This window comes from Elgaria multicarinata, chromosome 5 (genome assembly GCF_023053635.1).
Source record: "Elgaria multicarinata webbii isolate HBS135686 ecotype San Diego chromosome 5, rElgMul1.1.pri, whole genome shotgun sequence".
Classification (NCBI taxonomy): Eukaryota; Metazoa; Chordata; class Lepidosauria; order Squamata; family Anguidae; genus Elgaria; species Elgaria multicarinata.
In genome coordinates, this window is record NC_086175.1 from 132,249,433 (window position 1) to 132,277,365 (window position 27,933).

Consider the following 27,933-nt stretch of genomic DNA (forward strand, 5'->3'; position numbering starts at 1 on the left):
ATGATAAAACACAAAGAGATGTTTTAAAGCTGGGTCTCAGATTGTAACACAATTTAAACAACATGCGCAAGAGGAGGACTGTTAAGTATATGAAAGAAATACTTGCTTAGTCATTAAAATTGTGTGTGTATGGCTATCTCAGGGTTAAACAGAGAAAGTCTATCTGTGGGCAATTACCTTGAGATAGAGGCTGTTCTGGGAACCTTGCCAAGATTCTAAGTTAGCCTCATCACAGCTGTATGTAATGTAGATAAGAATTGTGTAGATCTGTATATAGTTTCTCACTTGTGTAAAATGGAACTGATCACTGCTTACTGATCACTGCTCTATGATCACTGCTCTCTGTGTATGCCTCAGTGTGCTGATCTGAACTGATCTGAATTGAACTGCACAGAAGCCTGAAGGAAATAAACCAGCTCTGCTGTGTAAGACCTGCGTGATGTGTGTTTGTTTCTGAGCACAAACAGAGTTCCAGAGAGAGAAAAGTTCTGGCACAATAACCCAACAATTAACACAGATGGAGGACCAGATTATTCTCTAAAGGCCTGCTGGAACAAACAAGTTTTAGCCTGCTTCTGAAAGCCCATCAAGGAGGGAGCCAGTCTAGCTTACCCGAGAAGAGAGTTCCAAAGCACTGGAATCATAGAATCATAGAATAGCAGAGTTGGAAGGGGCCTACAAGGCCATCGAGTCCAACCCCCTGCTCAATGGAGGAATCCACCCTACAGCATCCCTGACAGATGGTTGTCCACCTGCCTCTTGAAGGCCTCTAGTGTGGGAGAGCCCACAACCTCCCTAGGTAACTGATTCCATTGTCGTACTGCTCTAACAGTCAGGAAGTTTTTCCTGATGTCCAGCTGGAATCTGGCTTCCTTTAACTTGAGCCCGTTATTCCATGTCCTGCACTCTGGGAAGATCAAGACGAGATCCCGGTCCTCCTCTGTGTGACAACCTTTTAAGTATTTGAAGAGTGCTATCATGTCTCCCCTCAATCTTCTCTTCTTCAGGCATGGAGCAGCCACCGAGAAGGCCCTCCCATGTTCCCACCAAGCGTGCCTGTGAAGGTGGTGGGACTGAAAGAAGGGCTTCTCCAGAAGATCTCAAAACACGGGCAGGCTCATAAGGGAGAATACGGTCTTTCAAATACGGTTGTTGTCATGGTAGACGTGGAAAAAGAGAAACAACAACCAACCGTAGCAGAAACGCAGTGGAAAGTAGATAGTAGGAAGGGGCTCGTTGCCCAGGGCAGGGCAGGGCCCAGAGATACATGAATGGGTCATTAGAAATGGACATCTGTGAGCAGCGATCACACCCTGCATATTGGTGTTCAGTTCATGAACCTGCCTCCTTTTGCATGGAAGACCAGAAGAAGGCATATTTTCACATTGTGACCGATTACCTCCTGATGTAGCCCCTTTCTAGAAGCAGGGCCAGGCATATGCTCCAGAAGCAGAGCAGCTGATGAGAACGTTCTCATAATAGTACTCAGCAAGTAAATACAGTCGTATAGACACAGCCATGGATGATTAGCTAGATAAATATTAGGGCTGCAACATTTAGGCCATAGCTAGACCTAAGGTTTATCCCTGGATCGTCCAGGGGTCAAACCTGTTCATCTAGGTGACACACAGGGGATCCAGTGCTCAGGCAGGGGCGAACCCTGGATGATCCCAGGATAAACCTTAGGTCTGGCTGTGGCCTTAGTCAATCCGTTATGCTAAATGGTTGGAAATCTCTTGTGCCCACTTAATTGGGCAATAGGTTTGTTTGTTTTAAAATTGTTAATTATTTTTTTAACGTCAGCGACAGGTACCATCTTAGGAGAGTCTTGCCTCTTTCTCTCTCCTTCAGAAGGCGATGCCTCTTCTGGGATGGTGCCTGCTGTGGCACAGGTGTGCAACAAATTTTGTATTCGTATGCAATTGTGTGCAGATGTAATTCATTAAAAGTCTTATGATCAATAGATTACTTGAATGACAGCCCTAATAAATAACTGCGTGCACCTGTGCCCAGGCCTAACAGTAACTTCTTTTTCTTTGTGTAGTTCTGGACAACTCATTGCTCAATGTAACCTCAAGTGCAACTGCTCCTCCGCATCTTTTAACCCTATATGTGGTCGGGACAACCTTGAGTACGTCTCTCCTTGTTATGCTGGTTGCTCAGGTCTGAATTTTAATCATGAAACAAACAAGGTTGTGGTGAGTAGAGATTCTTTATCTACTTTTGGAACCTGAGGGGAAAGGACTTTTAACTTTTGTAAATTGCCCAGAGAGCTTCAGTTATGGGGCGGTGTATAAACGCAATAAATAAATAAAGGAAAGTGTTTGGGAGGAAGATTTTGAGTGGAGAAATGGTGTGTATGTGTGTGTGTGCGTGTGTGTGTGTGTGTGTGTGTGTGCGCCTCCACTCCAAATTACCCCCTGGTGAAGCTGCTTCTGCTGAAAACTAATGTTCTCAGGGGTTCCTTACATACTTTTGCATCTCACATATAGTTAGGTCTTAAGGAACCACAAGCCATCCCCACACATGAAGGATCCGAGGGCAGTGGCGGTAACTCTCAAGAAGGCTGGAAAGCCAGCACTAGTTTGCTGTGTTTGAGAAAGTGGTAAAAAAAAGACTGGAGGATCAGAGGAGGCAAGTGAAAAGAACTAGGGTTGTGCTCCGCTTCTCTTCTGATTGGAGAAGCAGAAGCGGATCGGGGTGGTTTGCCTCCCCTTAAGGCGGAGGCGAAGAGGATCGGCGGGGGGCAGCAGAGCGTCACAGAGCGGATCGAGATGAAGGAGGATCCTTCGCCTTGATCCTTCGTTCTGCAAAAAAGGTAAGGGAGCCTTACCTGGCACTGCCACCGCCCGTGCGGTGACAGCAGCAGAGCAAGGTAAGGGGGGAGGAAGGGTCTTACCTGGTCTGTCGCGGCCTGGTCTTCCTGTTTGAGTCCTCGGGCTCAGTTGAAGCAGCTGCCGGGACTGCGGACTGACACAGGTAAGGAGGGAGGGGCTTACCTGGCGGCGGTAGCGCTGCCGCTGCCCCTGCGGAGCTCCAATTCGGATCCGGAGCTCCGCAGCAAAGCGAAGCGGACCACTGGCAGATTGGCGTGGAGCGGAGCGGACCAGATCCGAAAGTTGTGGATCGGGATCTGTAGCGGATCAGGGGGTCCGTGCACAGCCCTAAAAAGAACCCCCAGATTCATGGCATTTACCAGCTCTCACATCACCAAGGACATATGAAAGTACCATATCTCCATCCCTGACATCACACCCAAACACACAGCCACCTTGGGTGAATTCCTGGGACAGTATGTGAGATCTGAACTCGGACCAGAACCGAGTGCCGAAGCTCTCTCGGCGGTTGACAAAAATTAAAACCATAATAAAACAACCAACAGTCGAAAAACACAAATACAAAATACAAAAGTGATCTTGATAGGCTGGAGTGCTGGGCTGAAAACAACAGAATGAAATTAATAGGGATAAATGCCAAGTTCTACATTTAGGAAATAGAAACCAAAGGCACAGTTACAAGATGGGGGATACTTGGCTCAGCAATACTACAAACGAGAAGGACCTTGGAATTGTTGTAGATCGCAAGCTGAATATGAGCCAACAGTGCGATATGGCTGCAAGAAAGGCAAATGCTATTTTGGGCTGCATTAATAGAAGTATAGCTTCCAAATCACGGGAGGTACTGGTTCCTCTCTATTTGGCCCTGGTTAGGCCTCATCTAGAGTATTGTGTCCAGTTCTGGGCTCCACAATTCAAGAAGGACGGAGACAAGCTGGAGCGTGTTCAGAGGGGGGCAACCAGGATGATCAGGGGTCTGGAAACAAAGCCCTATGAAGAGAGACTGAAAGAACTGGGCATGTTTAGCCCGGAGAAGAGAAGATTGAGGGGAGACATGATAGCACTCTTCAAATACTTAAAAGGTTGTCACACAGAGGAGGGCCAGGATCTCTTCTCGATCCTCCCAAAGTGCAGGACACGGAAGAACGGGCTCAAGTTAAAGGAAGCCAGATTCCAGCTGGTTATCAGTACGACAATGGAACCAGTTTCCTAGGGAGGTGGTGGGTTCTCCCACACTAGAGGCCTTCAAGACGCAACTGGATAACCATCTGTCAGGGATGCTTTAGGGTGGATTCCTGCCTTGAACAGGGGGTTGGACTCGATGGCCTTGTAGGCCCCTTCCAACTCTGCTATTCTATGATTCTATGATTCTATGATCTCTTGACCTTCCACAGAGGAATCTAAATCTGTCTCAGGGATTTCTCGGTTTATCACACACCTCTTGCTTGCCAGTTCCAATAATGTCATGTAGGAATACCAACTTCAGAAGAGATCACAGCTCCACTCCCTTGTTTGGAAAGCTATTCAGGGGAATGTGAGGAACTGCAATTTCAAACTCGTTTGTGGCTCCCAAGTAATCCAGTTCACGCAAGTAGTTTACGAATATCGGCAGGCATTTCTGAAGTCCGTGTGGAGTTTTCTTCAATCTTAAGAACTGCCTCTGAGGGCGTAACGACACAGCATGGAGCCCCTGTGCCTGCCGCTGACCCGTCTCTCCTCTCCATAATGTTCACCTAAAGCAAGACGTGATGTCAGCACTCAGACCATTTCCCCACCCGCTCCACGAACTGCGTGGAGTAGAAACGAGAGGATACAACCACAAAGGTGTGATGCTTGTTGAACTCAACATAGCTGGAGGACAGACCTGGAGTGATGGTTGCCAACTCGCCATGTGTAGTGGGGCTCCCGGGAGTCTGTTTGATCACTTATACCAGCCTATCTCGCTTCAGGGTTACTTTCATAGAATCCTAGAATCATAGAATGGCAGAGTTGGAAGGGGCCTACAAGGCCATCGAGTCCAACCCCCTGCTCAATGCAGGAATCCACCCTAAAGCATCCCTGACAGAGGGTTGTCCACCTGCCTCTTGAAGGCCTCTAGTGTCGGAGAGCCCATAACCTCACTAGGTAACTGATTCCATTGTCGTACTGCTCTAACAGTCAGGAAGTTTTTCCTGATGTCCAGCTGGAATCTGGCTTCCTTTAACTTGAGCCCGTTATTCCGTGTCCTGCACTCTGGGATGATCGAGAAGAGATCCTGGCCCTCCTCTGTGTGACAACCCTTCAAGTATTTGAAGAATCATAGAATCATAGAATAGCAGAGTTGGAAGGGGCCTACAAGGCCATCGAGTCCAACCCCCTGCTCAATGCAGGAATCCACCCTAAAACATCCCTGACAGATGGTTGTCCAGCTGCCTCTTGAAGGCCTCTAGTGTGGGAGAGCCCACAACCTCACCAGGCAACTGATTCCATTGTTGTACTGCTCTAACAGTCAGGAAGTTTTTCCTGATATCCAGCTGGAATCTGGCTTCCTTTAACTTGAGCCCGTTATTCCGTGTCCTGCACTCTGCACTCTGCAAGGCGGAATCTCCCATGATGCGTCCCACAGGCAGCTGAGTGAGTTGTTGCTTTCAAGGAGTCTGGGCCTTGTGGAGTGTCCTCCAGGCTCCCTTGCCAAAAGGCCTAGCTTGGCCTCCTGGAAAGAGAAGCCTCCCAGTTCCTTGTGCCACTTCCCCCAAGGTACCTTTATGTTCCCACTCACCACATCCACAGCATGCCATGATCAGCGAGGTCCCTTTCCCCAATTGCGGCCATAGATTTTCTGGCATTCAGCATAAAACTTCACGGTGCTTGCAATAGAGAGAAGATTGCCCTGGGCAGCAGGCCTGGGGATCCTGTCCTACCCAAGTCACCGGGAGATTCAAATTACTTCCTGCAGGATTGTGGCTACTGCCATTTCACTCTGCAGCTGGTTATCTGCAGCTCTTGGCTACATGGTGAAGATGACAGTAGTGGGAACTCTGTTACCCTACAGCCTTGCGTGATAGCAGGGGCGTAGCAGTAACACCTTCACCACATAGCCTGGGGTTGCAGTTTCCTGGCTCCCTGGCTAGAACCTTAGGCTCAAGACAGACAGTCTTTTGAGAGAGCTCAAAGCGGATGGAGAGAGCCATTGCTCCTGTTTCTTTGGTTCGCATGTCAAACAGGTTTCTAAAACAGTACAAAACCCTACACATCTGGTTCATCAGTGGAGATCAGATGAGTCTGCACATCACAAGCATGACTGAGAATCAGGTCTGACAAGGAGGTGCAGGGAACGCTTATCAAATTTTCAGATGACACAAAATTGGGTGGGATAGCTAATACCCTGGAGGACAGAAACTAACTTCAAAGAGATCTTGATAGGCTGGAGTGCTGGGCTGAAAACAACAGGATGAAATTTAATAGGGATAAATGCCACGTTCTACATCTAGGAAATAGAAACCAAATGCACAGTTACAAGATGGGGGATACTTGGCTCAGCAATGCTACAAAGGATGAAGGATCTTGGAATTGTTGTAGATCACAAGCTGAATATGAGCCAACAGTGCGATATGGCTGCAAGAAAGGCAAATGCTATTTGGGGCTGCATTAATAGAAGTATAGCTTCCAAATCACATGAGGTACTGGTTCCTCTCTATTCGGCCCTGGTTAGGCCTCATCTAGAGTATTGCGTCCAGTTCTGGGCTCCACAATTCAAGAAGGACGCAGACAAGCTGGAGCGTGTTCAGAGGAGGGCAACCAGGATGATCAGGGGTCTGGAAACAAAGCCCTATGAAGAGAGACTGAAAGAACTGGGCATGTTTAACCTGGAGAAGAGAAGATTGAGGGGAGACAGGATAGCACTCTTCAAATACTTAAAAGGTGGTCACACAGAGGAGGGCCAGGATCTCTTCTCGATCCTCCCAGAGTGCAGGACACGGAATAACAGGCTCAAGTTAAAGGAAGCCAGATTCCAGCTGGACATCAGGAAAAACTTCCTGACTGTTAGAGCAGTACGACAATGGAATCAGTTGCCTGGTGAAGTTGCGGGCTCTCCCACACTAGAGGCCTTCAAGAGGCAGCTGGACAACCATCTGCCAGGGATGCTTTAGGGTGGATTCCTGCATTGAGCAGGGGGTTGGACTCGATTGCCTTGTAGGCCCCTTCCAACTCTGCTATTCTATGATTCTATGACTTCCTTATCACTTGTAGCTTAACTGAAAACTGTATGCCGGTCATTGTCTTCCTGTCTTATCTTGATGGTTGTTCAAATTTAGTTACGTCTCCTCCTCCTCCTCCCCCTTCCTCCATAATTAATAGTTATTTATATTTCAAAATGAGGAGAACAAAAGTTTAGGAAATGAAGCGGGCTTCAAACATTTCTTATTTTAAGTCATTAATCCCTGATGCATTATTATTATTATTATTATTATTATTATTATTATTATTTATTTATTTATATAGCACCATCAATGTACATGGTGCTGTACAGAGTAAAACAGTAAATAGCTGGTGCACTCATAATGCATTATTTAAAACATTTTTAACATAGTCTGTAGTACGGTGAAGAAAGTTTATTTGTTTACAGAAATTTATAACCCTGCTCTTCAACCCTGAAAGGGTTGCCTGAGCAGATTCAGGCGTCTTTTAATAGGAAACTAGCTGTGATGATAAAAGTTGGCTTTTCTTTCCTTTTCCTTTTCTTTTTTTATTACAATAAAAATCCCAATTAAAAATAGCTTAAAATCAAAATCAAAATAAAACTCCATCAACCATCTAAAAAAGAAGAAGTTAAAACTAGTAAATCTATCAAGGCAGCACAAAATAAAACAGATCCATAAGTGTTAAAAGCCTGGAATGACATCAAAGTGGGTAGCCAAGCGGAGCATAAACCATATAAATGCATACAGTGCGAAAAGAGTTTCTGTAATAGTAGTACCCTTAACACCCATCAAAGAATTCACACAAGAAAGAGGCCATATAAAAGTTGTGAGTGTGGAAAAATCTTCTGTGACAGAGGAACTCTCTTCGCACATGAAAGAACCCACACAACAGAGAAGCCATATAAATGTAGGGAATGTGGGGAAAGCTTTGGCCGTAGTGGGACCTTGAGTAGACATCAAAGAACCCACACAGGGGAGAAACCATAGTGGAGTGTGGGAAAAGCTTCAGTCGTGCGGTCACCCTTACTTTGCATCAAAGAATTCACAGAGGCGAAAAACCATTTCTGGTACGGAGTGTGGAAAAAGCTTCCGTCAAAAGCCTAACCTTTATCAACATAAATGTATTCACGGAAGGCAGACACCGCAGCAATGAATTTCAACACTGTTGTTTTTGTGCTTACATTTTTCAACTTTGCATATATATATTTAAATGTTTACTGTTTTTAACTTTTGTAAACCGCCCAGAGAGCTTCAGCTATGGGGCAGTATATAAATGCAATAAATAAATAAATTAAACAAATAAGTGGGTGCCAGGCAGGCAAGCTTCTCTAGCTAGGGAGAGCATTTCAGAGGCAAGGGAGCCACTGCTGAGAAGGCCCTTTCTCCAGTAAGAACTTGTGGCAACTTGGTTGATAGAGGAACCTGGAGAAGCGCCTCTGATAAAGCCCTCTGTGCATGCATAAGCACTTGGGGAGACACTGGCCAGATCTACACCAAGCAGAATGTTGCACTATGAAAGTGGTATAAAAGCAGTATATTAAAGGCAGGAGCCAGTGCTGAAGAGTAGGTATGTCTGTAAGGATAAAAGGAAATTATTATAAATTGGTTTGGAGGTGGTACTTAACTCCAGTAAAATTAAATTTAGTAAATAAGGAGGATTCGGCATTACGTTGGAGAGGATGTCGGGAAAGGAACGGATATTCATTTATTTATTTATTTTATTTTATTTTATTAATTACATTTCTATACTGCCCAATAGCCAGAGCTCTCTGGGCGGTTCACAAAAATTAAAAACATTCAACGTATAAAACAACAGTATAAAATCATACTATAAAATACAATACAAAAAGCTCGACCAGATAACAGCAGCAATGCAAAATTACAAATTTAAAACACCGAGTTAAAAACAACAGTTTAAAAAAATATAAAACAACAGTATAAAACCATAATATAAAATACAATATAAAAACACAACCAAGATAAAAACAGCAGCAATGCAAAAATACAAATTTAAAATACAAATTTAAAACAGCAAGTTCAAATTAATTTATGGACTGTTAAAATACTGGGAGAATAAAAAGGTCTTCACCTGGTGTCTAAAAGAATATAATGTAGATGCCAAGCGAACCTCCTTAGGGAGCTCATTCCACAGCCGGGGTGCCACAGCAGAGAAGGCCCTGCTCCTGGTAGCCACCTGCCTCACTTCCTTTGGCAGTGGCTCGTGGAGAAGGACCCCTGAGGATGACCTTAGGGTCCAGGCAGGTACATATGGGAGGAGGCGTTCCTTCATTCATATGTGGTGGAATTGTGACTATGTACAAAAACAATGGAAAATGGTGTTTAAAGAGATAAATGAAATAATTGGATTGAAGTTAGAGGAGACACCAAGCGCAGCATTGTTATCAATGTATGGGGAAATTAAATGTACTCAAATTATAAAAGAATTAATAATGAATTTGTTAACAGCTGCAAGATTAATGATAGCCAGAACATGGAAGGTTCAAGGGGATTATCACATAGAAGACTGGTATAAAGAAATATAGGATACCGTTGTTAATGATAAACTAACATGTAATATTAGAGTAAGAAGAGGAGTAACAAAAAATAATGACTTTGAAGAGATATGGAAACTGTTTTTAGGATTCGTTTTATTAAAGGGGAGAGGAGGAACACCTCCAGAGGATTCAATGCAATTTGGGAAAGTAGAATAAGATCCCTGGGGGAAGGGTGCACTTATTAATGTTAATAGGTAATAATAAGTATAACGTGCAGTTAAATATTGAAGATTGATGCTAATGTTATGTATGTGTATTGTTCATATGTGTAGTTCTGAAAAATTAATAAAAATCATTTAAAAAATAAAATAAAGGCAGGAGCCACACCAAGCAGGTTATAGCGGTATGAAAGCGGCATATGGTACCGTATTTCTTCTATTATAAGACGCCATCAATTGTAAGACGCACACTAATTTCAGTACCACCAACAGGGGAAAAAACCCTAAGACCCACCCGCGATTCTAAGACGCGATCCATTTTTAGAGATGTTTATATGGAGAAAAAAGTGCGTCTTAGGATCAAAGAAATAGTGTATGTGTCAACGGGCCCCAACAGTTGTCAGTGTACTTCAGTTCCGCTATAAAGCAGTAGTGTGGCTCCTGCCTTTTATATACCGCTTTCATCGTGCAATATCCTGCTTGGTGTAGATTTGGCCCCTCTCCCAATCCCTGGCTTAAACCTCCAGCCTTCTCAACCCTTTGCATTGTGACCCGGCACTTTTTTTTTAATTTTTTAAAAAGCATTGGGGTGGGTGGGGGAATGTTGATGCCTTCTCACTGAACTTGTCACTGAACCATCATGAGGATTTATATATTTTTCTGTCTCAGTGGTCACTGCTGACAAGGTTTAAACCTCTCCACGTTGTGGAGGTGGCAGTCGAGGGACGGAGGAGATCAGCCTTGCAATTGCCTGCCCTCCACCTCGCCCCCCCACCCAGCCCCGTACAATTGGTCTTGTTCCTCCCCTAACTTCCTGGTTTCCTATTGCCCCCTCAGAATTACACTGGATGTAACTGCATTGTTCTCAACGGAACCGCTGGATCTGCTGTCCCTGGAACCTGCGGCACTCATTGCTCCCACATCCTGGTGCCTTTTATTATGATCGCCTGCATAGCTGGATTCATAGGGTGCCTCGCAAACACTCCGTCCTTTGTGATTATCCTGAGGTAGTTTAAGATCTTAAAGGATACCTGACAGGAACATTTGAGTTGCAGCCTCCTCTCTATTATTATTATTATTTATTTATTTATATAGCACCATCAATGTACATGGTGCTGTACAGAGTAAAACAGTAAATAGCAAGACCCTGCCTCATAGGCTTACAATCTATTAAAATCATAGTAAAACAATAAGGAGGGGAAGAGAATGCAAACAGGCACAGGGTAGGGAAAAACTAACAGTAGAAAGTAACAGTAGAAGTCTGCACAACATCAGACTCTCTGCCAAGGAACCTTAGATGGGATGAGTTTGGGGAATCCCCTACATTTGCATTGACACTCAAAATGGGGGAGGGAAGAATGGTTGTCACACAGACGAGGGCCAGGATCTCTTCTCGATCCTCCCAGAGTGCAGGACACGGAATAACGGGCTCAAGTTACAGGAAGCCAGATTCCGGCTGGACATCAGGAAAAACCTCCTGATTGTTAGAGCAGTACGACAATGGAACCAGTTACCTAGGGAAGTTGTGGGCTCTCCCACACTAGAGGCCTTCAAGAGGCAGCTGGACAGCCATCTGTCAGGGATGCTTTAGGGTGGATTCCTGCATTGAGCAGAGGGTTGGACTCGATGGCCTTTTATTATAGGCCCCTTCAAACTCTACTAGTCTATGATTCTGTAATTCTAAGAGAAGATTCCATTAAAAGGTCCAACTTGTGTCTCTCTTAATGCTAATAATAGTATTAAAGCATTATTAATATACATTAGAGCCTCGTGTGGCGCAGAGTAGTAAGCGGCAGTTACTGCAGCCGAAACTCTCCCCACGGCCTGAGTTCGATCCCAGCGGAAGCTGGTTCTCAGGCCGCCGGCTCTGGTCCACTCAGCCTTCCATCCTTCCGAGGTCGGTAAAATGAGTACCCAGCTAGCTGGGAGAAAGGTAACCGCGAGTGGGGAAGGCAACGGCAAACTACCCCGCTACAAAGTCTGCCAAGAAAACATCAGCGAAAGCAGGCGTCCCTCTAGGAGTCAGCGATAGCTCAAGTGCTTGCACGAGAGGTTCCTTTCCTTCCTTTCCTTTCCTTAATATACATTAGAGGGCACTTCATGGGCAGGGCCAGCCCTCAAGGAGCCTACAGTCCCAATGGCCAGCATTGGAAGAAACAACTCCTGTAGGGTCGGAAGGGGGAGAGGAAAGGGGAACGCGGGATGAGTGTCTACAAATACTTGGGCTGAGGGGTGGGGGGCAGATTAAGGGGGTCCAGTTTTGATTTTGAGGAGGGATTTGAAGGAAGGGGGCAAGACGGGAGTGCCACTCGAAAGGTGTTCTGGGAGAGAAAGAGTAGAGTCCCACAAGAGAGCAGGAGGCCTCCACTTTGAAAAGACGCGTTGACTTTTCACTGCAGGTCTCCATCTTGCATCTCTCATGGGCATGCACCTGGAACGTCACCAGGCAGCTTCTGCCTGCTTTCAGTGCCAAGCGTAAAACTGAATGTGGTTGCTTGGCTCTTCCACATGGCATAGAGAGTTCTCTGCCCTCCACATATGTGCCAATTTTGCTCCCACAACAATTTTGCTCCCCCCCACTTTTTTTTGTTTTTTGTTTTCAGGATTGTTAAGCCTGAAGATAAGTCGTTTGCCATTGGGATACAGTTCCTGCTGCTAAGAATTTTTGGTAAGTCAAAGGCAAGGGTGGGGGAGGGGGGAAAGTGCTGTGGTACATAACTGGGCGTTGGTATTGGATGCTGAATTTAGCATCCGGAGAAGCTCATTTCTACCTCTTATGGCTGAGTACAAAAGCCGAAAACTCGCAGAGTATAAATGGTGCAATCTCAGAAGCCAGAGCAGCCTGAAGAAGGACTTCTACTGGTCAGGTGTCGATATCCCCTCTAGACCAACCTGCTCCTCTTAAAGACCCACAAATGCAGAATAAGTAATAAAAGATAAATCAATTTATTTATTTATTAAAACATTTGCATCCTGCCCGATATCACCAGGATCTCACGGCAGCATACAGGTAATCATACAAACAATATAGAACAATAAATATACACACCTAAAAATAAATTAAACCCTTAATAAGCTAAAACCTGTATAGAATTTAAAAACAGTAAAAACCAATTAAACAATTAAAACTATGTACAGGCCTGGTGAATTTAGCAGGTGATGTTCTTGCAGGGAACATCAATGCAAACACCGCCACCATAACATTGGGAATTGGTTTTAAGAATGTCACAAAACAAGGAAACCATTTAATTCCACATAATGCTGATGTTTTATACTTTGTTTTAGACTTTGAATGTTTTTAATTTTTGTGAACCGCCCAGAGAGTTCCGGCTATTGGGCGGTATAGAAATGTAATAAATAAATAAATAAATGAGAATAGCAGGACTTTTGTGAGGTTTTCATGCAAGTATACGCATTTTTCAGACCGAACCTCAGTGCAATGACTGAACTGAAACTGTCACATTAAGCATAGGAGCGCCGAAAGCCATCAGTCCATCTGCAAATGGAGTAGCTAAATCCCAGAACAGGAGCTAGGAATTTCAGCACCTTGGTCAGTTCAATGGCTCCCAAGGGCCCCACTGCATTCTAAGGGCGGTTTTAAATCTGACCAGGGATATTAACCAAGCACAAAATGTACCTGCCTCCCGTGAGTTGGGACTGGCGTTTGCTTGTTTAAGCTGCCACTTTTCTCAGAGATATACCCAGGAGAGAAAAAAGACAGCAATTTTAAAATCATAGAATCACAGAATAGCAGAGTTGGAAGGGGCCTCTAAGGCCATCGAGTCCAACCCCCTGCTCAATGCAGGAATCCACCCTAAAGCATCCCTGACAGAGGGTTGTCCAGCTGCCTCTTGAATGCCTCTAGCGTGAGAGAGCCCACCACCTCCCTAGGTAAACTAGGTAACATCAAGTGTATGATCACCAGGGCTGTTGTAATCAAGTGAAAGATGCAGGAAATGGAAGAAATGACTTAAGCGTGACTTGTGATAACAGCATAAGTGGGGATAAACAGAAATTGATGTTAGCCAATAGGAATTTGTTGTAATGTGTCCGAAGGAACATTTAGGGACGCTTACACAGTTCTCCCCCTCTGAATTTCTCTGTAGAGTTTCAGAGGGGTTGGCATGTTAGTCTGTTGCATCAAAAACCACAGTTTTGCAACATCTTAAAGTTCTAAGAATTTATTTTGGCATAAGCTTTAACCACAAGTCTCTCCAGATTTGGGATTTTAACAGTGCAATCTTATGCATGTTTACTCGGGAATAAATCCCATGGTGTGCAGCACAGTTTACTCCCGGTTAACTGTACATGGCATTGAAGGCTAAATTATATATTCTTCTTTGCAAAGTAGCACCAATTGCTTAGGAATCATAGAATAGTAGAGTTGGAAGGGGCCTCTAAGGCCATCGAGTCCAACCCCCTGCTCAATGCAGGAATCTACCATCAAGCATCCCTGAAAGACAGCTGTCCAGCTGCCTTTTAAATGCCTCTAATGTGGGAGAGCCCACGACCTCCCTAGGTCATTGGTTCCATTTTCATTTTGTTTCTTTTAAAAATCTATTTTAAGGTTTTTTATTCTGTTTTTATTTTATTTTATCTTGTACACCACTTCAAAATTTTGAATGGGAAGAGGTATATAAATATTATAAATAAATAAATACTACTCTGGAATCTTGTTTCCTGTAACTTGAGCCCATTATTCCGTGTCCTGCACTCTGGGAGGATCGAGAAGAGATCCTGGCCCTCCTCTGTGTGACAACCTTTTAAGTATTTGAAGACTGCTATCATGTCTCCCCTCAATCTTCTCTTTTCCAGGCTAAACATGCCCAGTTCTTTCAGTCTCTCTGCATAGGGCTTTGTTTCCAGACCCCTGATCATCCTGGTTGCCCTCCTCTGGACACACTCCAGCTTGTCTGCGTCCTTCTTGAATTGTGGAGCCCAGAACTGGACGCAATACTCTAGATGAGGCCTAACCAGGGCCAAATAGAGGGGAATCAGTATTTCGCATGATTTGGAAACTATACTTCTATTAATGCAGCCAAAAATAGGATTTGGTGTTTTTATTTTGCAGCCACATCACACTGTTGTGATATGATCTACAACAATTCCAAGATCCTTCTCGCTTGTAGTTTTGGTGAGCCAAGTATCCCCCATCTTGTAACTGTGCATTTGGTTTCTTTTTCCTAGGTGTAGAACTTGGCATTTATTCCTATTAAATTTCATTCGGTTGTTTTCAGCCCAGAACTGCAGCCTACCAAGATCGCTTTGAAGTTTGCTTCTGTCTTCCCATGTGATATTTGCTGTAGTTTTAATTTCTTCCGTTTGTTCTCATCTGTTTCCCTCTGCCTTATCAATGTGCTTATGCACATTGGTCAGCCAGATAGGAATCTCGATGCTCTCATGTGCTCAGCCCGTGCGCTTATCTGCTCGTGTCATTATTCATGTGTGCTGTGTTCCACCAATCATAGAATCATAGAATAGCAGAGTTGGAAGGGGACTACAAGGCCATCAAGTCCAACCCCCTGCTCAATGCAGGAATCCACTCTAAAGCATCCCTGACAGATAGTTGTCCAGCTGCCTCTTGAAGGCCTCTAGTGTGGGAGAGCCCACCACCTCACCAGGCAACTGATTCCATTGTCGTACTGCTCTAACAGTCAGGAAGTTTTTCCTGATGTCCAGCTGGAATCTGGCTTCCTTTAACTTGAGCCTGTTATTCCGTGTCTTGCACTCTGGGAGGATCGAGAAGAGATCCTGGCCCTCCTCTGTGTGACAACCTTTTAAGTATTTGAAGAGTGCTATCATGTCTCCCCTCAAACTTCTCTTTCTTCTCTTCTCCAGGCTCAACATGCCCAGTTCTTTCAGTCTCTCTTCATAGGGCTTTGTTTCCAGACCCCTGATCATCCTGGTTGCCCTCCTCTGAACACGCTCCAATGATAGCTTCTGCCCATTGCTAAAGATGAGGAGGCGGGGAAATGAGAATAAGCAGAAAGAAATGAAAGCTGTTAGAAAGTACACATAGGGCAGTTATAGAAGTAACTTCAGAAATTATTCAAGTTAAATCAGAAAGACAGTGGAGCAGGACACTCCGCAAGAGAACCCGCAGAATGACCAAGAGTGGAACCCTTTCTCTTGGATATAAAATTTATAGAAAACACAGTAGCTTGTACAGGTGGTAACGGCATTACTATGTACTGTATGTGAAATAGGACATAGATTTCAATTTTAGAAAACTTTAAAAGAAATATATTTATTCCCAGAATACTTTGTGTAAAAAGTCCATCCTTAGCAATAAGGTATCACAGACCATACTACTGACCACCTACCAATAATAATAATAATAATAATAATAATAATAATAATAATAATAATAATTATTTGTGCACCAGCACCAAGTACATGGCATTACAGGGGGTTGGACTTGATGGCCTTATAGGCCCCTTCCAACTCTACTATTCTATGATTAAGCACCACCAATTTATGGCATTGCCTTATGGGACGGGCGGCAGCTCACTGTTAGACCACCCGCTTGGCATGCAGGAGGTCCCAGGTTTGATCTCTGGCATCTCCAGGTAGGGCTAGGAAAGGATCCTGCTTGAATCCTGGGAGACCTATTGCCAACCAGTGTCGAGAATATTGGGCTAGATGGATCAAGGGCCTGACAGCTTCCTGTGTTCCACTCTGTTGCCATAAGGGGAAAAAAGGCACCGGGCCCTGCCTTCAATTATCATCATCATCATCATCATCATCATCATCATCATCGTATTATATTATATTATAGTTATTTGTATCCTGCCTTTTGCCCAATACTGGGCCTCAAGGCGGCCTTACAAAGTTTAAAACATACAATGGGGGGGGGGGAAACGTTTAAAAAACACAACAAAATTATAAGTCATTAACATAGATTGTGTGTGGGGGGCAGATTATTCTCCAAAGGCCTGCTGGAACAAACAAGTTTTAGCCTGCTTCCGAAAGCCCATCAAGGAGGGAGCCAGCCTAGCTTCCCCGGGAAGAGAGCTCCAAAGCACTGGAGCAGCCACCAAGAAGGCCCTCTCCCATGTTCCCACCAAGCGCGCCTGTAAAGATGGTGGGACTGAAAGAAGGTCTTCTCCAGAAGATCTCAAAGCACGGGCAGGCTCATAAGGGAGAATACGGTCTTTCAAATAACCTGGACCCGAACCATATAGGGCTTTATAGGTCATAACCAGCACTTTGAATTGTGCCCGGAAACAGACTGGAAGTCAGTGGAGCTGTTTTAACAGGGGAGTTGTCTGCTCCCTTTAACCAGCCCCGGTCAACAATCTGGCTGCAGCTCTTTGAACCAGCTGGAGTTTCCGAACACTCTTCAAAGGCAGCCCCACGTAGAGCGCGTTACAGTAATCCAATCGGGATGTAACTAAGGCATGTGTCACCGTGGCCAGGTCCGACATCTCTAGGAACGGGCGCAGCTGGCGCACTAGCTTTAACTGTGCAAATGCACTCCTGGCCACCACTGGACAGTGGAGGAGAGGGGAGGCGAGGCAGAGGCAGCGAGGGATAAAGGTGAGCAAATGCAAACCTTAAAATGCAAAGAGGCATCTGGAAGGGAGCAAAACCAAAATCGAACCAGGAGGGTGACTTTAACTCATCTCAACTGTCCTAGATAATGCAAATTCAGGACATAACAAAACTACTCAACGTTTCTAGTGACAATAAATATTTGTTCCTATGGAATCAACAACAAGGAAGTTGTATCTTGATTTAATCCAAAGAAGCATTGGCCAGTATTTGGTGCAAGACATCATCTACCTTATCCTTTCGTTTCTCTGGGGAAATGGACTGTATAGCCTTTCATTCCACGTCTTCTTTGTCGAGGGGAGAAAAGAAATAATAAACTGAAAAAGAAAGCCATAAAAAAACCTAGCTAGTATACTAATTAGGCACCGACACAATCATGCAAACATTTATTAGTATGTATTTTAGCTCTTGTGCACATATATATATATATATATTAAAAAGAAACACTTTACAAATCCGGCTAGAGTCCAATAGATGCCAATTAAGTCACAGTTTAATATACATATATCATGTGTATTTGGACAATTACTCCACCTTAATGTTAAACCATAACAGTGTATTACGGATTTCTTACGCTACAGGGCACAAATATGTAGGGATGAGCCCTCTGTATCAATTCTCGTGGGGCCAGTCAGCCCCTGGACACCTTATTTATCAAAAAACAAGTTCTTCTATTCAAAATCTCAAGGCATTATTTTTTTTAAATTAACATCTCCTTATTTTATCTGCTGCATCAACATAAAGTAGCTCTTATGCTGTTAAATTAGAGTTTCCACCAAGTTAGGACTATTCAGCTCCCACCAAAAACGTGGATGTGCAGTTTTTCATCCCTTTCCACACTTCGTTTGTATCGGGCCTAATAAACTCCATTGCCCCGTTAGTGAAACCCTCGTATTAAATGTACACGCAGTGGTCCTGGGAAGGGCTTCTGAAACATCACTGAACAATCAGTCCCCCTATTGTAAAACAATACAGGAAGAACGAAATAGCATAGATTAGATGGGAAATGGTTTATGTGTTGCAAAGTATAAGCAGCCAGAGGCAAAACTGAGCCAAAGTTTCTCTTTCTGTTAATTCCAGCCATACGTAATAATGAAATGCCTGCTTGCTTAGGCTGTTTAAAAAGGGATGATCATTTATTTATTTATTATTTATTTTATTTATTACATTTTTATACCGCCCAATAGCCGAAGCTCTCTGGGCGGTTCACAAAACATATGACATAAATAATAATAATAATAATAATAATAATAATAATAATAATAATAATAATATAACAACAACAACCAACAACAACAACAATAATAAATTTATTTCTTACCCGCCTCTCCATTCTGATCAAGGCAAATACAAAATACATAAAACTGAATTAAAACATAATCTACATTGTTAAAACATTCTAAAAACATCCCAATGAATCGGGAGGCCATGTGTTGCTTGGGCTAGTGCCTCTTCTCCCCATTTCCATGATGTTTTTATTTTATTTATTTATTACATTTTTATACCGCCCAATAGCCGGAACTCTCTGGGCGGTTCACAAAAATTAAAAACACGAAGAGCATAAAAACAACCAACAATTTAAAAACATGGATACAAAATGCAATATAAAAAGCACAACCAGGATTAAAACCACACAGCAAAAAATGATATAGGTTAAAATATGGAATTAAAACAGCAAAGTTTAAATTTAAGTTAAATGAAGTGTTAAAATACTGAGAAAATAAAAAGGTCTTCAGCTGGCGACGAAAGGAGTACAGTGTAGGCGCCAGGCGGACCTCTCTGGGGAGCTCATTCCACAAACGGGGTGCCACAGCAGAGAAGGCCCTCCTCCTAGTAGCCACCTGCCTCACTTCCTTTGGCAGGGGCTCACGGAGAAGGGCCCCTGTGGATGATCTTAAGGTCCGGGCAGGTACACATGGGAGGAGGTGTTCCTTCAAATAACCTGGCCCAAAACCGTTTAGGGCTTTAAATGTCAATACCAGCACTTTGAATCGGGTCCGAACCTGGACTGGCAGCCAATGAAGTTGTAGAAGGACTGCCATGATCTGGTCTCGCCGGCCAGTCCCTGTTAGTAGACGGGCTGCCCTGTTTTGTACCAGCTGAAGCTTCCAGACCGTCTTCAAAGGCAGCCCCACGTATAACACATGGCAGTAATCTAGACGAGAAGTTACCAGAGCTGTTGGTCAGTTGCCACTCTGGACAGACATTTTTCTATAGGGGGGCCAGGTAGCACTTAGCAGCTGATTGGTTGATTGCAGCGGGGGGGGGACTACATTGCAGGTTGGGTTTGTGTAGTGGGAGGGTTTGGAAGCATTGACTTCTTACACGGCATGGGGCCCGTGCTTGTTTTCCAGCATGGTTGCCTGCGCCGATGCTGTACGGCAGAACCATCGATACGACGTGCCTCCTGTGGCAAATGAAGTGCGAAAAGAGAGCGGTGTGTTTATACTATAACAACACATTATTACGGCAAAAGTAAGTCCTCCTTCTTGCCCTAGCAGTAGCAGAGCGATTTGACTCTCTGTGTGTGTGAGAGAGAGAGGGGGGGGGCGTCTGCCGGCAGTACCTCAGAGAGGTATTTCATAGAATCATAGAATCATAGAAGAGCAGAGTTGGAAGGGGCCTACAAGGCCATCGAGTCCAACCCCCTGCTCAATGCAGGAATGCACCCTAAAGCATCCCTGACAGGTGGTTGTCCAGCTGCCTCTTGAAGGCCTCTAGTGTGGGAGAGCCCACCACCTCCCTAGGTAACTGATTCCATTGTCGTACTGCTCTAACAGACAGGAAGTTTTTCCTGATGTCCAGCTGGAATCGGGCTTCCTTTAACTTGAGCCCGTTATTCCGTGTCCTGCACTCTGGGAGGATCGAGAAGAGATCCTGGCTCTCCTCTGTGTGACAACCTTTTAAGTATTTGAAGAGTGCTCTCATGTCTCCCCTCAATCTTCTCTTCTCCAGACTAAACAGGCCCAGTTCTTTCAGTCTCTCCTCATAGGGCTTTGTTTCCAGACCCCTGATCATCCTGGTTGTCCTCCTCTGAACACGCGCCAGCTTGTCTGCGTCCTTCTTGAATTGTGGAGCCCAGAACTGGACGCAATACTCTAGAAGAGGCCTAATCAGGGCCGAATAGAGAGGAACCAGGACGTCACTATTTTGTCTGAGGGTGTTGTCTGTTGCATCACATATGTTAAACAAAGTGGGAGTAGTCTTGTTGCCTGTGATCTGAGGTAGGAATAGGGGCAGGAGAATCAGCAAATGCGCAATCTCATTGAGGTTCTTCAATTTCAGTTCACCTCGTTTCCATTCCCAGTTGGGAGCTTCTGTCGAAGTTGTTCGAACGGAATAAGCGCACGTTTGAGTACGCATTTTTAAAAGTCAGACAGATGCCGCGTTATCAACCCTTCAGCTTTACTGATTTGCCCTCTTCTCTTTTCTGAACCCTCAGGTTTATTGGCATGCAAGTTTTATTTGGAATACTCTGCTTTTTGTCCTTTTGCGTTTTGTTCTACCTTTCCCTTCGGAAGGAGAAACGAGCCCACCAAGAGGAGTCGAATCGCCAAGAGGAATCGAATCGCGTCACCGCTCCAGAATCCGCCACAGAGTCAAACGTCTGATCCGTGTGCCAGGAGCCTCAACTGCTATTCTGCCGAAAGGAGGGGCCGAGGTCCATACGTTAAGCCTGAGTTCCAGTTGCAATGGGAACAGGATGAGACTTGAGGACAGGCAAGACGTCCTTGCACTGTGTCCGGTTTTGGAACATTTGTCCGTCCCTTCGTTTGTACATACAACTTTGTGTTAGCTGCCCTGGAGCCATTTGGTGAAGGGCTAGATATAACTATTATAAATAAATATGTAACCCGCTGGTCAATAAAAGGTCTATCTCTAGCTCCTGAAGGCCTACTCGGATGGGAAGTCTTCCTTTCTATCCTGGAAAGATGGCAGAGCTTCCATTTTGGGGAGAAAAGGAAATCCAGATCTCCCAGGAACCCCGTTCTCTTCGCTTTGATATATGGAGGTGAGTGTCAGCAAGGCAAACTCCCGGCTAGCCATGGTTGTGATGGCATAGAGCTCCATCACACCAGGGTTTTATCGCACGTTCGTCCTGCCTTGTTTACTGTTTTGCCCCGTGACCCTCGCACAACGTCATCCCTGTCCTGCAGTCATCTCAACTCTTCTCCATGTTCTGTGTTTTTCTGGAGCAGGGAAAGTGTGGTATTTTTTCTCCACGTGGGATAAAAACGCCCTTCCGTCCCTGTGTATTGCCATCCTCGCGCTATGTCGTAGGACGTCCCTTCTTGGCGGCATCTGCATTGAAGGGCGGTCTTGCTGACGAAAGAGGAGGGTGGGGGGGGTTTGCTCCCCCAGCGCACCGAGTTAGTCAAACGGACTTTCGCTGCTCCAACCCCACTTTCATTGCTCTATCATCCACCTGTCTCAACTTCCCTCTTTTTCCCCGCCTGTTGTATGAGGTGCCCAGCCAATGAAACACTAAATTGCTAAACTTTAGACAACAAAACCAGGGGGAGGGGGGAGGAAAGCGCCCACGTCCACCAGAATCTCCATCAAGCACAAGAACCAATGAACTGGAGGGGGAAGGAGAAGGGGCGGAGTGGGGCGGCGATACCAGGATGCACGAGCCGGCGCAAACGAGAAGGTAAACAAGGTGAAATAGCGCAGCAATGCACGCATGTGAAAGTGACCGGCCCTTGAGACATGCTAATGAAGCAGAGGTGGAAATCGCAGGTGCATGCCAGGAAAATGCATACCGTGGAAGGGAGGAGGCCACTTCCCTCAAGCAAGCGCAGCAAACAGTGGAGGCTAATAAATTTATTTTTATTTATTTATTTATTTATTTATTACATTTTTATACCGCCCAATAGCTGAAGCTCTCTGGGCGGTTCACAAAAATTAAAACCACAAAAAACATCCAACAGGTTAAAAACACAATTACGAAATACAGTATAAAAAGCGCAACCAGAATAAAACCACACAGCAAAGTTGATTATAAGATTAAAATACAGAGTTAAAACAGTAAAATTTAAATTTAAGTTAAAATTAAGTGTTAAAATACTGAGTGAATAAAAAGGTCTTCAGCTGGCGACGAAAGGAGTACAGTGTAGGCGCCAGGCGGACCTCTCTGGGGAGCTCATTCCACAGCCGGGGTGCCACAGCGGAGAAAGCCCTCCTCCTAGCAGCCACCTGCCTCACTTCCTTTGGCAGGGGCTCACGGAGAAGGGCCCCTGTAGATGATCTTAAGGTCCGGGTAGGTACATATGGGAGGAGGCGTTCCTTCAGATAACCTGGCCCCAAACTGTTTAGGGCTTTAAATGTCAATACCAGCACTTTGAATCGGGCCCGGACCTGGACTGGCAGCCAATGAATCACTGAAAAGCTGTCTAGGGTGGAAAATAACGAAGACCAGGGCCTACATGACCTGCAGCTGGGACCTAGTGAGCTGTTTGTGGACTGTTTGTGTCAAGCCTCCGAGCTAGAGGTGTGTGAAGGGCCACGGGGGAAAGAAAGGGAAACTGAGCCATGAGTGTGAGAGAGAGAGGGAGAGAGAGAGAGAACAAATGGGAAAATCATCCCCCACCCCTCAATTGTCCAAAAATCCACAGGAAAAATATCCCCTCCCCACCAAAAAAAGATCTGTGTCTTCCCACACCTATTCCCCCCACCCACGGGCCTTCACAACTCTACTCAGAGCTCCCTTCTGGTGCCAACGGGAATAGGGTTTTTATTTCTGCTAAAGTTGTTCCTTCCCTGATTCTACACGAGTGCCCCCAAATGTGCCTGAATCCTCCATCAAACACACAGTGTGCTTTGCTGGGACTGATGGGAGTTGGAGTCCAACATATCTGGAGGGCAGAAGGGTTGGGGGAGGCTGCTCTAGTGAGATCTAAGTTGAAGAGCAGGGAGGGAGGGGGGACGGGCTCCCTTGGCAGCTGCCTTAGTCAGGAATGGACTTGGAATGGGCCCTCTTTTCCTTAAGGAGCAACCCGTCGCCTCTTCTCCCATGACCAGAGTTCAGCCAGTGCATCCCTGCAGTGTGAACAGTCCTGGGAAGTGGTGCCTCCCTGTTCCTCCTTTGCAGACACAGAACTGAGAAAGTAATTGTGGGGATCAGAGAACCAACTGTCCTGCAGTGCTTCCTTATAATTTGCTGCTAGCACCACTCCTTCCTTAAATCTCTACAACTGAAGTGAGGAGGACTACATAACCTGTGATTAAGGTTACTCTGTCGGGTGGCAGGGGGCAACTCTTGTGCACACTCTCCCATTCAGGACTGGGCCAAGTCCGATCTGTTCTCCCTTTAGAACAAAGCACGCAGTAGGGATGAATGGTCTGGCACAAAGAATCATAGAATAGCAGAGTTGGAAGGGGCCTATAAGGCCATCAAGTCCAACCCCCTGCTCAATGCAGGAATCCACCCTAAAGCATCCCTAACAGATGGTGGTCCAGCTGCCTCTTGAAGGCCTCTAGTGTGGGAGAGCCCACAACCCTCCCTAGGTAACTGGTTCCATTGTCGTACAGCTCTAACAGAACATTTTTCCTGATGTCCAGCTGGAATCTGGCTTCCTTTAACTTGAGCCTGTTATTCCGTGTCCTGCACTCTGGGAGGATCGAGAAGTGATCCTGGCCCTCCTCTGTGTGACAACCTTTTAAGTATTTGAAGAGTGCTATCATGTCTCCCCTCAATCTTCTCTTCTCCAGGCTAAACAGGCCCCGTTCTTTCAGTCTCTCTTCATAGGGCTTTGTTTCCAGACCCCTGATCATCCTGGTTGCCCTCCTCTGAACCCCCTCCAGCTTGTCTGCGTCCTTCTTGAATTGTGGAGCCCAGAGCAAACAATCCTTGGAATGTCAGAACACCTAACCAAATCCCAGCTTCTCATTAAGAAAGTTGATTAAATTTAAGGGGAAGGGAGAAATAAAAAAAAATAACTTACGCTAGACAGTTTTACAGAGAAGTTATAAAACTTAAGTGCAAGTCATCAGGATCACTGATAAATTCTGAGATGGCGAAGGGATGTTTAAAGGGATGGCAAAAATCATAGACAAACGGCTTCATTTCTATTCTATTGGGATCAAGAGGACGAGAAGCTACCAATCTGGTGTAACTGGAATATTACAGGCTTTCGTGGCTCAGTCTTTTCCCAAAAGTGGGTCTATGACCTCCCTGGGAAAAGTGAAGTACAAGCTGAAGAGCCAGGATTGCAGTTTGAGATTGATAAAGTCAAGGAACACCTAATTTCTTTGAACAACTTCAAATCTCCAGGGCCCGATGAACTGCATCCTAGAGTAATAAAGGAGCTGGCAGAAGAACTCTCAGAACGACTGTCTATTACCTTTGTGAAATCATGGAAGATGGGTGAGGTGCCGGACGACTGGAGGAGGGCTAACGTCCCTATCTTCAAGAAGAAGGAGCCTGGGAACTACAGAACAATCAGTCTGACATCCATTCCTGGGAAATGTTTTGGAGCAGATAATAAAGAAGTCAGTCTGCAAGCACCTTGAAAACAATGCAGTGATTACTAGAAGCCAGCATGGATTTGTCAAGAACAAATCCTGTCAGACTAATCTGATCTCATGTTTTGATCGGGTAACCTCCCTTGTGGACTGTGGAAATGCTGTGGATGTCATATATCTTGACTTCAGCAAAGCTTTTGACAAAGTGCCCCATGATATTCTGATTAACTAACTAGCTAAAAGTGGGCTAGGTGGAACAACTATTAGGTGGATTCACAGTTGGCTACAGAATCAGACTCAAAGAGTAATTATCATATCAACAGAACCTTCTCAAACTGGGGGGAGGTAATGAGTGGGGTACCACAGGGATAAATGCCAAGTTCTACACCTAGGAAAAAGAAATCAAATGCACAGTTACAAGATGGGAGATCCTTGGCTCAGTAATACTACAAGTGAGAAGGACCTTGGAATTGTTGTAGATCACAAGCTGAATATGAGCCAACTGTGATGAGGCTGCAAAAAAGGCAAATGCTATTTTGGGCTGCATTAATAGAAGTATAGCTTCCAAATAACACGAGGTATTGGTTCCCCTCTATTCAGCGCTGGTTAGGCCTCATCTTGAGTACTGTGTCCAGTTCTGGGCTCCACAATTCAAGAAGGACACAGACGAGCTGGACGGTGTTCAGAGGAGGGCAACCAGGATGATCACGGGTCTGGAAACAAAGTCCTATGAAGAGAGACTGAAAGAGCTGGGCATGTTTAGCCTCGAGAAGAGAAGATTGAGGGGAGACATGATAGCACCCTTCAAATACTTAAAAGATTGTCACACAGAGGATGATCAGGGGTCTGGAAACAAAGCCCTATGAGGAGAGAATGAAAGAACTGGGCATGTTTAGCCTGTAGAAGAGAATCATAGAATTGTAGAGTTGGAAGGGGCCTACAAGGCCATTGAGTCCAAGCCCCTGCTCAATGCAGGAATCCACCCTAAAGCATCCCTGACAGATGGCTGTCCAGCTGCCTCTTGAAGGCCTCTAGTGTGGGAGAAGATTGTGGGGAGACATGACAGCACTCTTCAAATACTTGAAAGGTCACACAGAGGAGGGCCAGGATCTCTTCTTGATCCTCCCAGAGTGCAGGACACTGAATAATGGGCTCAAGTTACAGGAAGCCCAATTCAATGACCTAGGGAGGTGGTGGGCTCTCCCACACTAGTGGCCTTCAAGAGGCAGCTGGACAACCATTTGTCAGGGATGCTTAGAGGTGGATTCCTGCATTGAGCAGAGGGTTGGACTTGATGGCCTTAGAGGCCCTTCCAACTCTACTATTCTATGACTCTACCATTGACAACATGGCAAATCAGCACATAAACAGTGACAAGGGTTCTTTTGACCTTGTCAGCAACCTGGGAAGGTGGGAAAGAGGTGTGAATGGAAGAGATCAAGTTAGACAGAAGTCATTAGAAGGAATATGTCATCTTGTGTATCCAAGACATGTATGAACTACATAGAATCATAGAATCATAGAATAGCAGAGTTGGAAGGGGCCTACAAGGCCATCGAGTCCAACCCCCTGCTCAATGCAGGGATCCACCCTAAAGCATCCCTGACAGAGGGTTGTCCAGCTGCCTCCTGAAGGCCTCTAGTGTGGGAGAGCCCACAACCTCCCTAGGTCACTGGTTCCATTGTCATACTGCTCTAACAGTCAGGAAGTTTTTCCTGATGTCCAGCCGGAATCTGGCTTCCTTTAACTTGAGCCTGTTATTCCGTGTCCTGCGCTCGTCTGTGATGGGGATTCTAGTCATTGGGCATTGGGAGGACTTTTAAAAGGACAGGCTTTATTTTCTCAAGCCCCTCCATGGTGTCTTCCCCACTACCGCCACTACTCAGGGTTCAGGATATTGTGTGAAAGTCCAACACTATTGCTACTGGATCGCCCTGGCTCTCAAAGAAATAAACTTATAAGTGGTAGTATTCATTCTGTAGCAATTACTTTATATAGGTTTTATTTATTTATTTATTTATTTATTTATTTATTTATTTATTACATTTTTATACCGCCCAATAGCTGAAGCTCTCTGGGCGGTTCACAAAAATTAAAACCATAATAAAAGAACCAACGGTTTAAAAATACAGTATCAAAAGCACAACCAGGATAAAAACCACGCAGCAAAATTGATATAAAATTAAAATACAAAGTTAAAACAGTACAATTTAAATTTAAGTTAAAATTAAGTGTTAAAATACTGAGAGAATAAAAAGGTCTTCAGCTGGCGACGAAAGGAGTACAGTGTAGGCGCCAGGCGGACCTCTCTGGGGAGCTCATTCCACAGCCGGGGTGCCACAGCGGAGAAAGCCCTCCTCCTATGGGGCTTTCTCAGCATTCTCCTTATGCTGAGAATAATACATTCTAAAGGGATGTGCATTTATTAAGAACAAGTCCTGCCAGATTAATCTTCATTTTTCGATTGGGTAATTTCCTTAGTAGATTGTGGAAATGCCGTAGACATAATATGTCTTGATTTCAGCAAAGCATTTGACAAAGTGCCCCATGATATTCTGATGAGCAAGCTAATTAAGTGTGGGCTGGATAACGCTACTACAAGATGGATCTACAGGAGGCAGGAGAACTGTACTCAAGGGGTGTTTCTCAATGGTTCCTCATCAGGTGAGAGAGGTATCAAGCAGGGTGCTGTAGGGTTCGGTCCCGGGTTCAATTCACAGCCAGCAGCATGTCCATATAAAAAGCTCCGGTGTCAAGAGTTGGAAAAGACCCTCTTCCACCAGAGACCCTGGAAAGCCACGGCCACTCAGAGTGAACTGGATCTACACTAGTCTTATAACGTTGCTAGTGTCCCTTTCTAACGTGGTTCTCTGTATCGGTTCTCTGTATCACGGGGCACACTAGCGTGACTTACGTTTAGCTGTAACGTTACTGCAGGGCACATTGTTAAATCCTTTCTGTTGTTCTCCCTCTTCTCTGAGAATAGCAGAGCTGCTGGGTTTGCTCTGCCCACTGCCTGCCTCATTCCTAGCCAGCAGTACAGGGCAATAGGCACAAGCACACACAAATTGCCTCCCAAAACATTTTAACACAAGTATCAGGGAATTTGCTAAATGCATAGGAGCCAGCCACTCTGCTGAAACTAAGCAGGGCTGGGTCTGGTCAGGGTTTGGATGGGTGACCA

General features: G+C 45.0%; 1 protein-coding gene across 1 annotated transcript in view; it reads left to right on the top strand.

Annotated features, from left to right (window-relative positions):
- SLCO2B1 (solute carrier organic anion transporter family member 2B1) overlaps nt 1–21,182 on the top strand; it is an 80,141-nt gene extending 58,959 nt beyond the window's left edge. The window contains exons 10-14 of the mRNA XM_063127871.1: nt 2,045–2,198; nt 10,569–10,738; nt 12,335–12,399; nt 19,640–19,760; nt 20,728–21,182. Coding sequence (XP_062983941.1) covers nt 2,045–2,198; nt 10,569–10,738; nt 12,335–12,399; nt 19,640–19,760; nt 20,728–20,896 — 679 coding nt within the window. The 3' untranslated portion in view covers nt 20,897–21,182. The remainder of the gene's footprint in view (nt 1–2,044; nt 2,199–10,568; nt 10,739–12,334; nt 12,400–19,639; nt 19,761–20,727) is intronic.
- Nucleotides 21,183–27,933: the final 6,751 nt, after the last annotated feature.